General features: G+C 43.4%; 1 protein-coding gene across 4 annotated transcripts in view; it reads left to right on the forward strand.

The window, feature by feature from the left end:
- RBM26 (RNA binding motif protein 26) overlaps positions 1 to 18,190 on the forward strand; it is a 1,920,204-nt gene that overhangs the window by 1,344,335 nt on the left and 557,679 nt on the right. For all 4 annotated transcript variants that reach the window (XM_044072914.1, XM_044072916.1, XM_044072915.1 and 1 more), the window contains one exon: positions 13,071 to 13,145. In XM_044072914.1, the coding sequence (XP_043928849.1) occupies positions 13,071 to 13,145 (75 nt within the window). The remainder of the gene's footprint in view (positions 1 to 13,070; positions 13,146 to 18,190) is intronic.

Here is an 18,190-nt window from a genome sequence, read left to right on the forward strand (position 1 = left end):
GGCTGCAACATGGACATCTGTTCATACCTTCACCAAGCATTACCACCTGCCTATCTTCTCCAAATCCAAGGCAGGCTTTGCCACAGCAGTCTTGCAGGGAATCCTAGCCAGTCCCCCAGACTTTTTGACTGCCTCCACCCTTTTCTTCAGCTTTGAGAATCAGCCCAAATGTGATGACTGCAACAGTGAAACACGAGGAACATAGTGCAGTTGTGTACACTTAACATAAATGTAGATGTTGGAGTGTATTCACTGTTGCAGTCCTGGTTTCCTTCCCTCCACCCCCCTTATCTCTCTCTCCCAGTTTCTCTCTCTCTCTCTAGCCTTGCAAGGATTTTCTTGTAATTACTTTCTACTGGTGGTGGTCTTTCACCAATAACCTAGCTCCCTCTTGGGGGCCCCTGACAGGGCAAGAAAAACTGATGTAATGGTGTTGGCTGCCTTCCTTTATAACACTTAAGACCTGATGTCAATCCTGGAGCGACAGCATCTGATGCAGAAATACTACGCCTCTGGTATTCGGGCCAAATGAGGTCTACCCTGGCAGGTATAACCCCTATGTGACGACTGCAAAAGTGAATACACCCGAACATCTAAATTTATGGTAAGTGTACACAACTGTACTTTTTATTCATTTCTGTGTTCAGAGTAGTACCCCTGCAGAAATAGATTTCAGATTGTTTAGATCGTGCAGTCATTTGGTATTGCTGTGACTAGTTTTTTGTCCCCTGATTTGATGGACTCTGATATTGCCTTCCCCCACCATCATCTACCCCTTGTGCACCTAAAAAAAAAATTGGTGAATTAAGTCTAGATGTATGCCTCAGTCTTATTGCTTATGACTCTGCAATGGCCTTAGGTAGGCTATTGGACCATTTACTTTCTTTTGCCAGTAGGTCCCATGGTGTGGTTGTAGTACCACAACTGTGCATGACACTTTAGGTCAGACATATCCTCTGAGCTTGTAACATTGCTTAGTTGAAGTACAGGTGTACCAATCTTTTGAGGTATAGGAGAGGTCAGGGATACAGAATCTGTTGCCAGTGTTGATATGTGCCTCCCCCATGGTTTCTCCCAATAGGGTACTGCATGCACAAAAGAGTCAGAAGACCCACCATGTCACAGAACAACGTCCTAAATACGGAAGACATAATAAGGGATCTGGGGACCCAAGTAGACAGTAATCTCACATTTGATAATCACATTGCCAAAGTGGTTAGAAAATCCTTCTACACGGCCCACCTAATCACAAAAGGGTTCGCATCCAGATCAAAAAAGGTCATTGTGCCCCTCTACTCATCACTCATCAGACCCATCATAGAGTACAATGCCTCATTTGGGATGTACCTTACAAGACACCTGCAACAGCTGGAAAGACTACAGAAGTACCTCACCAAGAGGATTACTGGCCTCAAACAGATGCCCTATGCAGCTCAACTGAAGAAATTACAGCTGTACTCAGTTGCATACCACCTACTCAGAGGTGATCTCTGCCTGACATACAAGGCCATGTCCAACCCAGAATTGATGGACATGATCCACCTAAAGAAAACCTTATCCCCGTGAGCCACATGCTCTAGTGATCTAAATCTCACCACAACAATAAATAGGACGTGCTGGAGGGATAGATTCCTGTCCCAGAGACTTCCCATGCTTTGGAACAAGATCCCAATCTACATTAGGCAGAGCTCGTTGCTAACACTCTTCAAAAGAAATCTTGACGAGTAGATGGGAAACAGAAAGTTTACCTCGGGGATCACTTCAGTGGCTCTGCTGGACAGAGACACAGGGAACTAATCTAAGGGGGCGGCGAAAGCCAATACATTCTGGCTAGGCTTATAAATGCCTTCGGGCAGATAGCCTAGTACCTACCTATGAACAGTCTCTGACTGTATTTTCACCTGAGCTGGTGGCTGTTGCTAGATTACGGGGTGCAATCCCAGGTTATGAGCAACGCCGCCACTCCTAGCTCCAATCAAATGCCCCAGGAACCTGATTTTGAAAGGAAGCTGAAATCAGAAGGGTCACTCTGACCAGTCAGTTTCCCCTGAGGACAAACAGTTTCAGAAACCAATGTTTTCTTTTTCCCAAATGTTGGCTAGATTTAGGGATGTATTCATTTCAGAGCAATCATTGGCTGCCTCCGAGATCAGCAGGGTATATAATCTGTAGGAGGTTGAGACCTTGGATGTGGCAACCTTCCCACTGTTCATCCCAACGTTGGAGAATATTTTAAAGAAAACCTGCAGTTCTCCTCTGCTGAATGAACCTCTGCTTAAGTAATGTTTTAAGAAATTCAGGTTGGCCTTCAAATTCTTAAATCTGCGGACCTTGTGTCTATGTCTCCTGCTACCTTACCAATAAAAAGGTTGTCTTCATCAAACCCAGTCCCTAAAGGTAAACTAGGCAAGTGGCTAGAATCTGGGGAAAAAGAACCTGGTGCAATCTAGGAAGGTAGCTTTTAAAATGTTTACCAGTGTTTTATGTGGAAGTTTGTGTTGAGGTGTATGTGTAGTTGAAAACAATTTGCTGCAGCTTTACCAGCTGAGCAGAAAGACTACATGAAGAATTGTGTGCATTGTTTCTCAAGTGTATTAACATGTTTTAAGGAATGCCTTTGAGGGAGCCGATGCTGTTTCTATAAATGCAGTGACATCAGTAGTGGTAAAGAGGTATGCTTGGTTGCACAGCCAAAACTTTTTTAATGAGTTAAAAAATCAAAGCATTAATGCCCAATTTGATTTTGATTGTCTGTTTGGTTTAGCAGCTAATTAGATCCTAAAACACTGGGATGGTGGGGATAAACTGATACAAGGGTGTTTAAAATATTCCATATCACCAAGTCCCCCCCCCCCCCAATAAGCAGGCTACGTTTCAGCAGCCCTACAAACAGAAGTCCCAGCTGAACAAAAAACAAGGCAACAAAAGACAATGGAAAAGGATGACCCCCCCCTTCAAACCTTGGACTGTGCCGCTGCTCAGCTCCCATCATTCTCCAAAAAAAGAGTAGTCATGTCAGGGCTAGCCACAAAGTGTTATAAACTTTGGCTGTAGATGATTCACTCTTGAAGTGACACCCCAACCCCAAGTGCATAAATGGGAAAAAGGGATTGAAGATGGATGTTGACTAGTGTTGGTCCTATCTTGAATACATTTAAGATCTCCAAGTTCACAATGCTCACCTTACAGGCGGTGCTTCCTCTTCTGACAGACCACAGTTTCATGGTTACCCTGGATTTAAAGGATGCATATCATTATATCCCCTTTGCTCATCTCTTCAAGAGCTGTCTGATATTTGTTGTGTTTGGTTTCCATTCAGTTCTCTGCATTACACTTTGGTCTCGCCATTGCATCTCGAGTGTTTAATACATGCCTTCCTCTGGTAGTGGCTCACTGCCAGATTCTTGGCATTCATAGTTTTCCTTAGACAGTTTCCTGAGCTGTGCAGAGTCTGCATCCAAGTGTTTTTTGAATTGCGAAACAAGTTCTCAACTTTACTGTTCCAGCTATGGCTGAAGTTGAACCTGCAGAAGACGTGCTTGACACCCTCGCAATGACTCCTCTTCCTGGGTGCTTAATTGACAATGACAAAAAAATGGCCTTTGTCTTGAGACAAAGTCCTGTCCTGCAGACAGTGTTTCAGGAATTCTCCAGGAGGAACATCTCCTCAGCAAGAGATTTCCAAAAAATTCTAGGAGTGATGGCATCCAAGATTTTCATGATACCACTGGCATGTCTCCAGAGTAAAATTCAGTGGTATGTATAAAATTGTGGACCAAGGAACTATGTTCCCTGCAATCCCAGTTACTGGTGCTGCTCTTCTTCAGGTGAGAGGTACAGTGCTAGAGAGCACAGCTGAATATCAACCCAAGAGCACAGCTGAATATCAACCCAGATCTTCCCACCTGTTCCGTTGTAGTCTGTACAGACAGATTCGTCTGACTTCACTTGGAGAGTTGTGTCTGTGGGAGCACAAGCCACTTGGAGGCCTGAGGATGCATGGAAGCATGTCAGTATCAAGAAATGTAGGTGGCAATCCATGCCTTGAAGTCCTTCTCCACTTATGGACCCTGGCTTGTCCTTTTGGGGTTATTGACACCACAATGATGTGGTACCTCAAATAACAAGCAGGTACAAGGTCATACCCTCTGTGCCAGTTGGCAGTAATTTATTTATTTGCATTTATTTTCTGGGATAGTCCACTGGGCCTAGGATTGCCCATTTTCAGTGGAGGCCCGGGGAGAAAAGCTCCACATATTACGTATACATTGATGCGATAGTTACATAACGACTGCTAACAGATTCAAGTTACTAGTAAGCAACATTATACAAAATACAAAAATAACAATGATTTACATCCAGGTACAATATATACATGTTGATGTACAATTAGAATTAGGCTTTCTTTAAATTTCATCTTGTAGCTGAGGATGCATAAAATTGAGATGGAGAATAGTTAAATTAAGTGAGGGTAGATATTTCCAAGTGTTAAAGTTGGTAGAAGAGGTTTCTAGTTTCATGTAATGCTGGAAGAATTATTGGAGCATGTACAGAGCCATAGTTTGGATCCCTGGGAGCTGGCTTTACAGCATTCTCTGACTCTTCAGGTATCCTATATCCTGTCATAGTAGAGCACTGTGACAGGTAGACTAAGCAGATCTTGAGCAGACCCACATGAATGGCAGTTCAAGGCAATGATATCTCAGGATCTAGTTTAGATAGATGGAGAGATTGTGTTACAGATACCCTTGCCGCCATGGTTGGCGGACAGACACATTCTCATTTCCTTGGACAGGAATGTTACTGTACACAATTTCGCACTTTCCACTGATTCACAAGATAGTTATAATATTCAGAGAAGCATGACAAAGATTATTGTGGTTTGCCCAGCTATTGGTCTAGCCATTCTTGCTTTTCCCTTCTAATGGTATTGGCCAAGGACAATAACTACATACTTCCTCACACTGAATTTGCTCATACACTCTTATGGGTGACTGATGCACGCCAGTTTGGAACAACTGCAACTGACGTTCTGGGTGATTCTTAGCTGACTCCATTTATATATTTTTTTTTCTTGAGGATGTGCAGCAGGTGTTAAAGGAGGTCAGAAAACCTGGTACTGGAAAATCTTGTTCATTACAAATGAACAAGTTTTTCTAATTGGTGCCTAAACAGGAACAGAGGGTCCCTTGAGGTTAACATCCCTTTGTTCTTGAAATACTTGAGAGCTACTTCAGGATGGCTTATTACATATGTCCATTAAGATACATTTAGCACCCATTTTGCTTGTCTGCCAATGAATCATCTTCTTTCTTCTGATGTTCTTCGTTCCACATTGCTGCAGTCCTTACTATTGGGTAGTCCGCTGTCCAGTCGGCCCGAATACCAGAGTATAAGGCTGACGTCGGTCAGGGCGCATTAGACTGACGTCAGTACGTCAGGGTACTAATGCGCATGACCGACGTCATATCCTCAGTCTTTTTTGCCGCATGGTCCGATGCAGAAGCAGTTTTGCGAGTGCAGGTTGGCGTTCTGAAATATTTCCGAAGCCGGAGTTTCAGACCGAATCAGAGTTGGCTAAGTACCCGTTAGAACATTTTGGTTTTTCTTGCCTCAGTATTTAACCGGATGTCAGAAAAGTGAATAACTGTATTTCTTGTGGGAAACAGATACCTCATAGGGATTACCATACCTTGTGTATACCTTGTTTAGGGCCTGAGCACGACGTTGTTGGATGCCGCTCTTGTGCTAGGTTTAACAAGCGCACTATTAAGAGACGGTTAGACTGTGCCAGGTTAGTGTTTGGGAAGCGTTGCAATTATAAAATGCCGACGGATGCTCCGACGCCCGCTTCGCCCAAGAAGCGCAAGGACAAAACAGCGAAGCCTAGGGTTGATGAACCGGCAGACCCGGACGCCGGTTCTTTAGAAGGCTCAGTGGAGCCAGAGGTTTTGCCAGGAGTTTCTTTGGAGTCTCAGGCAGAGACTTTACTGTTACAGGATGTGCCTTCTCAGGAGGTAGGCCAGGCTGAGGGGGCTTCTCAGGTAACTGTTCTTCCCTCTCTTCCCAAGGTAGTGAGAGCCTCTCCTTCTGTTGCCAAAACTTCTTTGAGAGGTAGGCCAAGTTCAGCTTCAGTGGGGGCTTCTCCTAGCATTTCAGGTTCTGTGCCTAAGAAACATATGCTTAAAATGGCAGAAGATTTGATTACTATGATTAGAGGTTCTATGCCCCCTCCTGACAAGAGGTCTAGGGTGGAACCGGAGTTTGATAGTTTTGAACAGTGTTCAGAGGCTTCTGAGTCTTCTGCGGAAGATTTGCAGGAGTATCCTCCTTATTCTGATTCTGATGTGGATGATTCCACTCCTACAGCTTCTCCTCCTGAGGATTTCTCATTTTCAGAGACTCTGCATTCCATGAGGGAGCACTTTAAATGGGAAGGCCAGGATTACTCTGATTCCAGGAAAAGGCTTAGGGAATTCTTGTTTTTGCCCCAGCATAGGCCCTTAGCTGTTCCTCCTGTATTGAATGTGGTGGAAGATGTTTTTGCAGAGGCTTCCTTGAACCCTGATTCTTTGCCTCCTGCTCCTGTTAAACCTAATAGGTACTATAGGGTGCCTGACGCTCATAAGTATCTTTTTAAGAGTCCTAGGGCAGACCCGGAAACTGTTTCTCAGGGACCTAAAGGTGTTAAGGCCTCTGTGGTTAAAAACCCTGTTCCCACTGATAAAGAGGCAAGGGCTTTGGATAGATGGGGAAAGAAAGTGTATACTTCTTCCACTTTAGCCATGAGGGTGTTGAATTGTCAGTTTCACATGCTTAAATATCAAAATTATCTTCTTTCACAACTGAAATCTAAGGTGGATGCTTTGGCGGAAGGTATTGAGTGTAAAGAGTTGCTGGATTTAGTTCATGTGTCTGAACAAGTGGGTAAGCATTCCTTGCAATGTGGTTTTGATGCTGTACAGGCCTCCTCGAGGGTGGCTGCCACTAGTTCTGTTCTTCGCAGGCATGCCTGGTTGAGGGATCAGAATTTAGCTGAGCATGTTAAGACAAGGATTTTGGATGCTCCTTTACAGTCGGATGTGTTGTTTGGTTCGCCTGTGGAAGCAGTTTTAAAGAAAATGGAGGACAAAGCTAAGTCTATGCAAACTGTTAAAGATTTTTGCAGGTGCAGCCACCGAAGTTTAGTAGAAATTGGCCTACTAAGGGATGGACATATCCTGCTTATGATTCCCAGTCTAGGGGTAGGTCTAGACGTGGTAGGGGCAGAGCTCAAGGTTCTTTTAGGCCTAGAACAGGAGTTCACCTGCTCAGACTTCTGGTGAGGGCAGGGGTCAGTCCTTTCGTAAACAGACCCAATGACCTGCCTTTTCAGCTGCCAGTAGATTCTCGTCTGGCAGCTCCTTTGGGAGGAAGACTGTCTTTTTCAAGGAAAATTGGGATTTAATTACTCAAGACAGATGGGTGTTGGATATCATTCACCACGGTTACAGGTTTTATTTCCATACATTGCCCCCTTTCAAAGGCATGCCAGACGTTCCTCCTCCACAAAGGAAAGAGGCTCACAAGCAAATTTCTCAGTTACTCCAAATAGGGGCCATTCAGCCAGTCCCTGTATCAGAAAGGGGCCTAGGATTTTATTCTCGCCTGTTCCTAGTGCCAAAGAAGGGGAACACGTGGAGACCAATTTTGGATTTATCTATCCTCAACACTTATCTGGACATTCCCAAGTTCAAGATGTTGACGTTACAACAGCTTTTATCTCTTCTGGGCAAAGATCACTGGATGGTAACTTTAGATCTCAAGGAAGCTTACCTTCATGTGCCTATCAGACTAAGTTGCAGGAAGTATCTGCGTTTTCGAGCTGGAAATTCTCATTATCAGTTCTCTGCATTGCCCTTTGGCTTATCTACTGCGCCCAGAGTATTCACAAAGGTTCTGGCTCCAGTGATAGCTTACTTCAGGCTAAAAGGAATTCAAATCTATCCTTACTTGGACGACTGCCTGATTCTGGCTCAAGAAAAGGAAGACCTTCTACAGCATCTGGAATATGTTATAGCAGTGCTAAGATGCCTAGGGTATTCTGTGAACGAAATAAAGTCCAGTCTAGTACCCTCTCAAGACATGTGCTTTCTGGGTGTGAGACTGAATACAGCAGCCCAGATGGCCTTTTTAACCCCGGACAAACAAAAGAGTCTATCACTTTACTTCCATCAACTATCTCATCAGTCCGTGCTGACTGCAAGGACAGTCCTTCAAGCATTAGGGTTCATGGCATCTTGTATTCTGGTGCTTCCCAATGCCAAACTGCATATGAGGAAGCTACAATGGTATCTCAAAATGTATGGACACAGCACTGCCAGGATTTGGACACTGTCATTCAAATAATACCTTGCCTTCAAAAAGAATTTTTGTGGTGGGCTCAGGAATGTCACCTAAACAAGGGACTCTCTGTGACCCGCCAGAGGCGAGTCAGATTTTAACGACAGATGCCTCGGACATTGCTTGGGAGCTCATCTGAATGGAAAGTGGATACAAGACAAGTGGCCTGCCAGACTACAGCATCTACATATCAACATGAAGGAGATGTTAGCAGTCCAGTTTGCATTAATGGCTTTCAAGGAGTTACTTCTTCCAGGGCAGGTGTTGATTCTAACAGACAACACAACTGTCATGTGGTACATCAACAAGCAAGGGGGAACACATTCTTATCCTCTATGCAGGCAAGCAGTGATTTTATGGGAGACTGCGCTAAGCTTGCAACTAACTCTTCAGGCAAGGTTTCTGCCGGGAGCACAGAACTCCTTAGCAGATGTGTTAAGCAGACAAATCATGGATCCCCACGAGTGGAAACTGGATCTTCATGTATTTCAGAAATTGACAGTGTCATGGGGAACTCCAGACATAGATCTGTTCGCTTCTCCACTAACCCACCGGCTGCCAAAGTTTTGCACAAAGGGGTTTCATCACACAGCTTGGAAAGTGGATGCTCTGTCTTTCAGTTGGAAAAACCTTCATGTATATGCCTTTCCACCTCTGCCTCTTCTTCCAAAGGTGCTATTAAAAGTCAGACACGACAAGCCAAGGATGATTTTGATAGCTCCAGATTGGCCTCGGCAACACTGGTACCCACTACTAAGGAGTCTGGTAAGGAAGCCTCCATGGCCTTTACCTTTGCTTCCTCATCTGTTATCTCAGAAGGACGGTCATCTGCTCAATGTCAAGCTTCACTCTCTTCATCTAACAGCCTGGCATATTCTGTGTTGAAACACAGCAGGTCTCAACTTCCTCAACAAGTTTTAAATGTGATTATGGAAGCTAGAAGACCTAGTACAAGGAAAGTGTACGAGAAAAATGGAAGAGATTTTTATTTTGGAGTACAGCAAAGAATTTGGAGATTTCTGAGCCTAATTTGAGTGTGGCTCTTCAATATCTTACTGAGTTATTGGACAAAGGTTTGTCCTTCCCTTCCATTAAGATTCATGCTGCAGCAATTTCAGCTCACTATGATTGTGACCCACCATTGTTTTCGCATCCTTTGTTCAAGCAGTTTCTTAGAGGGGCAAAGAATATAAGACCCCACGTAGAGCTCCTACTCCTGCTTGGGATCTCAATTTTGTGTTGGAAAAACTTACTCTACAACCTTTTGAGCCTGCGGCTACTGCTGAATTGAAATACTTGTCATGGAAGACTGCTTTTCTGTTGGCTATTACTTCTGCAAGAAGGGTGTCTGAGTTGCAGGCCCTTATGGCAGTAGAGCCCTTTTGATTTTCCATAAGGGTAGGGTATCATTACGCACTAATCCTTCCTTTATGCCTAAGGTGGTTTCTAGTGTGGCTTTAAACCAAACTATTCATTTGCCTACTTTTTATGCAGACCCCCAAAATAAAGGGGAAAAGATTTTGCACACTTTAGATGTACACAGGCAATTGCGTTATTATTTAAGCAGGACTAAGGATTTTAGGCAGTCTCAGCAGTTGTTTGTTTCTTTTGCTTTGAGTTCGCAGGGCAAGCCTGTGTCAAAACAAACTATTTCTAGGTGGATTGGGTTTTGCATTGCATTTTGTTATTCCCATCATGGCAAGGAGATTCCAGCTGGGATTAGGCCTCATTCCACTAGGGCTACTGCCACTTCAACGGCATTTCTAAGGGGGGTGGCAACTAAGGATATTTTGGAGGCAGCTACTTGGAGTTCAGTGCATACTTTCTCTAAGCATTATCACCTTCCTATCTTCTCTAAGTCTAGGGCTGGTTTTGCCACAGCTGTTTTGCAAGGCATGTTGTCAGCTCCTACTTCTTTATGATTTGCCAGCCTCCCTTACCTCTGCTTTGGGATTCTACCCAATAGTAAGGACTGCAGCAATGTGGAACGAAGAACATAGTACAGTTTTGTACCTACCATAAATGTAGATGTTCGAGGATCCACATTGCTGCAGTCCAATTTACCCTCCCTCCTTCCCCTCTGTGTTTAGGGGTGGTTGTGTAGGTGAGGCTATATGCTGATATTTTTGTATATATCTTTTTGTATATATTGTACATATGTTTGGTGCAGGTATTTTGGGCCTTGTCTTTTTAGGGTCTTCTGACATCTGGGGCAAGAAAAGACTGAGGATATGACGTCGGTCATGCGCATTAGTACCCTGACGTACTGACGTCAGTCTAATGCGCCCTGACCGACGTCAGCCTTATACTCTGGTATTCGGGCCGACTGGACAGCGGACTACCCAATAGTAAGGACTGCAGCAATGTGGATCCTCGAACATCTACATTTATGGTAGGTACAAAACTGTACTTTTTGGTAAAATAGTTTACGAAAGGATTATTGCATGTGAGACCCCCTTGCAAGTAAATTCCTTCTTTGTGAAATCTCAGCTACATCCTGGAAAAATTGACCTTACCACCGTTCCACCCTACCACTCAGGCTGATCTGAAGCTTTTAATGTGGAAAACTGTGCTGTTTATTGCTCTGACATTTGCGAGGTGAGTTTCTGAGCTGCATGTGCTCATAGTGGGACAACTCTCCCTTATTTTCCACAGGGATAGGGCTGTGTTACAATCTAACCCCTCTTTCATACTGAAAGTGGTCTCAGAATTCACTGTGTCAGGCTGTCAGCCTCTCGGTATTCTGGCCAGTACCCAGGAGTAAGGTAGGAAAGGATGCGTACTGGCCACTCAGGGTAATACCGTGACAGAAAAAAAAACCTCTTCAGGAAGGCTGAAAGTCTTATCTCATACACAGGGCCAAACACACACCATGGCCAGGTGAATCCAGGCAAGGTAATGGTGCATTCCACCAAGGCCTTTTCCTCTTCAGTGTCATATTTGAAAGGACTGAACTCTTAGAGATATTGTTGAGGCAGCAACCTGGTCTTCTTTCCATACCTTTAAGAAGCGCTACAAGCTGTGGATGCCTTTTCTATATCCACAGCAGGCTTTGCTGGGACCATTCTCCAGGGGTTCCTGGACCCATATTCTCCTCCTTCCATGTTTGGTAAGCTTTTGGAATCTAGCCATATGTTAGTAAGACGACGTGTTGAACATAACACCATTGCACAAGTCATACATAGCTTAATAGTAGATGTTTGCAGAACACTGCCTTACTGGTAGTATCCACCCACCATCCCCCTATTTCAGTGTATTTGTTGAGCGCTTCTCCATGATCTTTAGTGTGTGGTTTGTTTTTGTTAGTCTTGGAACATTTAGTGTCTGCAAAGCTTATGTTTTTATCTTCTTTTCCTGCTAGAAAATTGAAAGGGGTTCTGTCTGTGAGTTTGGAAGGCAGTCCCTGTACTCCCAGGAAATTGGTCTGTTATGCCCACAGGCAGGCAGTGGGAGGGACTCTGAGCTTTAGTAGTCTGCTACAGGGAGGGTAGCAGAGTACTACTACCTATTTGCCAGTAAGGAAATGTGTTCTACGAACATCAACTCTTACAGGTAATTTGGACTTAAGCAGGTGTACTTTTTTGGTATATACAAATTTAGTTGAGTTAGTAACAATTTTGGCACTGACTTAGAGGTTTTTGGAAAGAGATTTTTTTTAGCTTTGTTGAGGAGGCATGACATGCAAGTGTAGCTCACCTCTTCTCTTTACTTGAATAGTTCCTTGATCTCCTTGGTAATACAAGGGCAGTTTGCACTTTTGAACCCAGTATGCCCAAGTGGGAATAATCTGTCCTTCAAGGGCTCTTAGTAGGTTAAAGAACATGGTTAGTGCAGAGATTGGGTTTCTATCAACTAGGATATTTTGCCCCTTGGAGGTTGTGTTTCTTCGACTCTGGTATTGATTTAATTGGTTTCATTACTGCGGGCATTTAATGTGTTTTACAAGACTATGTTGAAAATGTAGCTTGAGGATCTACTGATGGTGCTAGGGAGAATGGGCTAATGCTGGCACCTTCTAGGAAAGTTAGTGATAGTTAATTCAATTTGGGGGATAGTATTTGTTTGCTAGTACTATCATGTTGGTTGGGTTGCTATTTCTTTACTTTTTTTCCAAAGTATATACTATTGTTCATGTTTGTTGTATTTTTTAATGCTGTACAGGATAAGTTACACATTTTATTTCTGAGGTGATGGGATGGCAATTTAGTTTAGTCATTTTCCAGTGACAGACTGAATGAAGGATGAGGAGAATATGCAGTTTTAAAGTAAATTAAAGCCCTGTAGTGTTCTACATTGGTTACATGGCCACACACTAGTTTACTTGGGTACCATAAGGCTCCCTTCTGAATTTCTGAACAACAGACTGCCTTATTTATTGTTTAGTGTGGAAGTTATGCAGCAGAGAAATCACTTTCGGACCAGTAATGTTTTAGTTTAGAACAATCATTTTAAGCTGAAAATTGCATTTTATGAAGGTGTTATGCTTTGCATTCACATTACATGATTTATTAACAAAGGCTTCATGTTTCCAGGTTTTGTCTGTATTCACCATTCATTTATGTTATTCACTTTAATTCTTAAGTTTTGTTATAAATTGTTGGGGATTGTTTTTAAGAGTTGAATTTTAAGTAATATGCATATGTAATCTGACATAATTTACTCTCAAATTTTGCCTTTTAAATTCACAGGAAGCTCTACGGCTGCAACAAGATGTTATAAAAAAGAAGCAAGAGATTTTAGAAAAGCATATTGAAACCCAGAAGGTACGTTATTTAGGTTATACATTTTAGCATACTGTTTGTTAAACTCTTGAATGCATCTTCAGATGACATTTGCTCCCAGAAAACTGGAAAATCACTGCTGCAGAAGTATTCATGAGTGGCTGGACTCTTAACACCACAGACATCAGATTGAAGATAGGTAAAACTTTAAAGGTCTTCACAGACCACCAGAAGTTAGTCTTCATAGGCCACAGAGCTGTCACCCTTTAACTAATGAATAGTCTTCCTCCATAACAGTACCTTCAAACAAGTGTAAAGGAAGGAACTACATGATAATGAATAAAGCTTGAAGGGTACTTGGTCAGGAAGTGGGCAGGGTTATTGAGGCCCCGGTGAGACTTTCCATCCCATCTAGGCTTATGGTCCTGTAGCTTTTTTGGATGCACCAGTCAGTGTGCAAGAAGTGGGTAGGGTGTGTGAGACCTCACTGATCCTTTTCATCACACTGGGGCTTCATGACAGATTCTTCAGACCAGTTGGTAAGCCTCCATATCCAAGTGTGGAAAACGCTGCTGTGTGTTAGAGCCTTTCCGTAGGCAAACAACTAGGATAGTGCCTACTTTAGCAGTGGTTTACAGACTGATGGCAGTCCTTGGCTGCTGGCTTTAGCCCAGCAAGTGGCTCAGGGCCAAAGGAACACTGTGGAAAACAAGCCTATCATTTTTATTGAAGGGATGTCACATCTGTCAGCTTATATTTCTGTTTTGTGTAAGCCAGTTCTTCCCCCTTGACTTTCACAGACCACCACCTTTAGATTGAGAGTTGGACTCTGGTACTGTATCTCCCCTTGTGTCTCTTCTGGCATTTGTAAATGTAGGAAATTCGCTGAAGAGTACATTAGCAGGTTGCAAAGAATTAGTATTCCCCTTCCCTCTAGCAGCTGGGCCCAGCATCTTGGGTACCTTAACTCTTGCTACAGAAAAGAGAGGGCGCTCCCTTGCCTAAATTACTGTCAGAGTCGGACTACTACTTTCCTTTGGGGTATGATACTGTTGCCTGCTTCCCATCTAAGGATGTCTCCTGAAGTGAACCTCAGCCCTATGAGGTAGCACTTTAAGCAAAGCTTCAGGAAAATTTTCAAACTCCTCAGAGTGCATGAATCTAGTGGGCATTTATCTGCTTGAACCCACCTCCCATCCATTTGGCTTTCCAGGCAAGTCATGTTTGACAACACAGCCATTGAACATGATTTGCAACCAGTATCACCTACGAAATCTGACTGCCTTTACAGAGTGGAGGTAAAAGCTAAATATTTGTATAAAAACCTGCTAACTGATCCTGTGGTTGTTTCACTTTGATGCAGATAAGAGTTTGAGAATGGGACTCACTGACCATTTTGTTAAGAAGGTTTGTACTTCTGCAACCCTAAGTGTCAGAGCAATTAATTGTAGGTCCCGTGTATTTCAGCATCAAGAGGTGTTTAGGCAAGTACAGGAAGTGGTTGAATCATTTCAGGACTCCTTGGAATTCATATTTCATAAGATGGCAAGAGTTGTATTTTGTTTGCATGTGAGGTTGTAGATGCAAGTGCAAGGGCTGAAACTTTTATCAGAAGACATTCTCAGCTCAAGGTTCATCTCCTGCCTAGGATGTTAGCAGTCACATTAACGTCCTCTTTGATAAGATTTTGCTTTTTGGTCCCACCCTTTTAAGACTTGTCTAAGATGCTTGATGAGGAAGCAGTAGTGGAGATGGAGGACCATTTATTTCAACTAGCAATTGCAAAATACAATCAAAACGTTTCACAGCAATTTGGCCCCTTCTGTCAGATGTATAATGGTCAAAACAGTGGCCTTGGAGTATCTGTGAATCTATAATCTGACTCTCTTGACCATTCTCACCTTACCAGTGCCCTCCATCGTGCAGCACATTCTTCAGTAGGGCTATACAGGTCAGTCCTGGAGTAAGTTTGTGGATACTCATCAAACAAAAGAAATATTTTGAAAAAAAACACCTGGAAAGGAGGTAGAAGGTGAGGCACACATCAGGAGAAATAGTGTAATAGACTGTACTGTGTTTCAGGAATGTATCCCCACTTGTTTAATACAGACCCCTTCCCTCATCCCACCCCTTTTCTCTCCCCATATGATGGCAAGAATGTTAAAATATTTCAAAGAACAGTGGTGCTGGCTGACTTAAGATACCAGGTGAAAGATGTGACCACAGGTTAAGAGAGAGTGAGAATTCAAAACCTTTTCTCTGATGTTCTTCATTTTTCACTGTTGCAGTCATTACATTTGGGTAATCTGCTGGCAGGTTGCCCTCAGTCGGCCTGATTAACAAAGTCTTTGGTCCTGTGTCAGTTGCTGTCCCTTCTTCCATGACGTCAGGTCGTCAGGAGTATAAAACATGCAGCCGACGTCACTACACTCAGTCTTTCTTACCGTGCGGTGCCCGAAGCAGAAGTAGTTCGCAAGTGCCGGTCGGCCAACTCCTGAAATTTTCATTTTCGAGTTTCAGAACCGAAGTCTTCAACTTAAAAGCTACATAGCCCGTTGGAGAAACTTTTTCTTGCCCCTTACCGATGTCAGTAAAAGTTAATTGCATTACTTGTGGAAAGCAAATACCTCATAAAGATTTTCATTCATACTGTATTCCTTGCCTAGGCCCTGACCACGACGTACCTTGCTGTTGGTTTTGTGCTTTATTTAATCAGCGCACTATCCATTGTCAGTACATTTTTGCCTCTAAATATGTCGGTTCTTGGTTTAATTATCCAGAAATGTCATCGGTTGCCACCCAACTACCGGGATTCCGAAAAAACGCAAAGATAGACCGAGGCCGCCGAGGTCCAAAACTGCCGACGACGCTTCTCCTACGCCAGTTGCCGGTACTCGGTGAGGCTCTTTCACAGCCCCCGATACCCGCTACTACTGATTTGCAGGCCTCTACTGAGACCCATTCGGAGTCATCTATTGAACCCGCGGATGTCTCTACCTTGGATGGGTCCGGAGCCGCTGTGCAGGCACTGGCTTCTGAGGGTGTATTCAGGCCTACAGACTTGTATATTAAATCGACAACGCCTTCATTACTAAGGCCTAAATCTCGATCCATGTCTAAAAAAACGACACCCAGGCCTCATGTACAGGCCCCTATGCCTAAAAAACAAAAGATAAAAATGGCTGAAGATCTAATTACTCTAATCAGGGGTAGTCAAACCCCCCCCCCCCCGCTCTAAGAGGCCTAGGCCTGAGCTTGATTATGAATCTTCTGATCAGGATTCTGTTTCTTCTGACTCTTCTAATGACCTGGATTTGTCCATCCTTATTTATGAGGATTCTGATGCAGAGGATTCCATTCCCTCTGCTTCCCCTCCTGAGGTTTTTTCTTTTGAGGAAAATTTACGTACTTTAAGGGAGCATTTCCACTGGGAAAGCCAGGAATTTTCTGATTCAAAAAAGAGGCTTAAGGATTTCCTTCTTCTACTTCAGCATAGGCCTTTGGCTATACCTCCTGTACTAGACATTGTTGATGATGTGTTCTCGGAATCCATTTTGGCCCCAGATTCCCTGCCTCTGGCTCCTAGTAAACCTGACAGATACTACAGGGTTCCTGAGTCCCACACATTCCTTTTCAAAAATCCTGTTGCAGATCCAGAAACCATTCCTCAGGGGCCCAAGGGCATTAAGGCTTCTACTGCTAAAAATCCTACCCCTTCTGATAGGGACTCCAGGGCACTGGATAGGTAAAAAGGTTTATACTTCTGCAACCTTGGCAATCAGAGCTTTAAACTGCCAATTTCTTATGTTAAAATATCAACAGGATATTATTGGACTGCCTAAACAGAAAATGATGCTGATTCCTGACTGTGTGGGAAGTAAATATTTACAGGATTTAATGCATTCTGCTGAACAAGTTGGAAAACAAACTTTGCAATGTGGTTTTGATTCTTTAGAGGCCACTTGCAGGGCTGCTGTTACTGGGTCTGTGCTTAGAAGGCATGCTTGGCTTAAGGAGCAATCTTTGCCTGATCATGTTAAAGCTAAATTGTTTGATGCTCCTTTAAATCAGGACCGCCTATTTGGCAATAAGGCTGACGAAGTTCTTAAAAAGATGGAAGATAAAGCTAAATGTATGCAAACTGTTAATGAATTTTTGCAAGTGCAACCTCCAAGATTTAGTAGGCACTGGCCTACTAAGAATTGGTGCTTTCCAGCCCCTTTCAGATCCTCTCAAGCCAAACCCAGATACAGCAAAAACCACAGGTTTCAGTCCCAGGGGACTCTCAGAACTAAGCAGTGGGGGGGGGGGGGTCTCCACTTCCAAATCTGGAAATAACAAGACACCCCCCTATGGTAAACAGTCTTGATGATTTCCTTTTAAAATTCCCAAGCACTTATCTTTTGACCGCCCCTTTGGGGGAAAAGATTGCTCTTCATGCAAAGAACTGGGAACTCATAACCCAGAACAAATGGGTTTTAAATATAGTTTCCCAGGGATACAGATTTCATTTCCACATGTTGCCAACACCAAATGGGTGGCCAGACCTGCCCCCAAATCAGTGGGCAGAGGCTCAAAAACAAGTACTTTCCCTCTTAAGCATGGGGGCTATTCAACTGGTACCAGAAGAGGAAAAGGGACAAGGTTTCTATTCCAGGCTTTTTCTGGTACCCAGAATAGACAAATCATGGTGTCCAATTCTGGACCTGTCCACTCTAAACACTTTTCTGGAGATTTCAAAATTCAAGATGCTGACTCTTCACCAGTTACTTCCTATGCTAGGCAAAGACGCCTGGTTGGCAACTCTAGATTTAAAAGAAGCATAGCTGCATATCCCAATTAGGCAATCTTGCAGAAGATACCTACGCTTCAAATCGGGCTACTTGCATTATCAGTTCTCTGCACTGCCCTTTGGCTTGTCTACTGTGCCCAGGGTATTCACAAAGTGCCTAGCTCTAATTATTGCATTTTGCAGGCAAAGAAATATTCAAATATATCCATACCTGGACGATTGTCTAATTCAGGCAGAAAATCAGGGCATACTTTTAAATCATCTGGCGTTTGTAAAAAGGGTTCTAACTTGTCTG

The sequence above is a fragment of the Protopterus annectens genome, chromosome 5.part1 (genome assembly GCF_019279795.1).
Source record: "Protopterus annectens isolate FY-2018-M chromosome 5.part1, PAN1.0, whole genome shotgun sequence".
Classification (NCBI taxonomy): Eukaryota; Metazoa; Chordata; order Ceratodontiformes; family Protopteridae; genus Protopterus; species Protopterus annectens.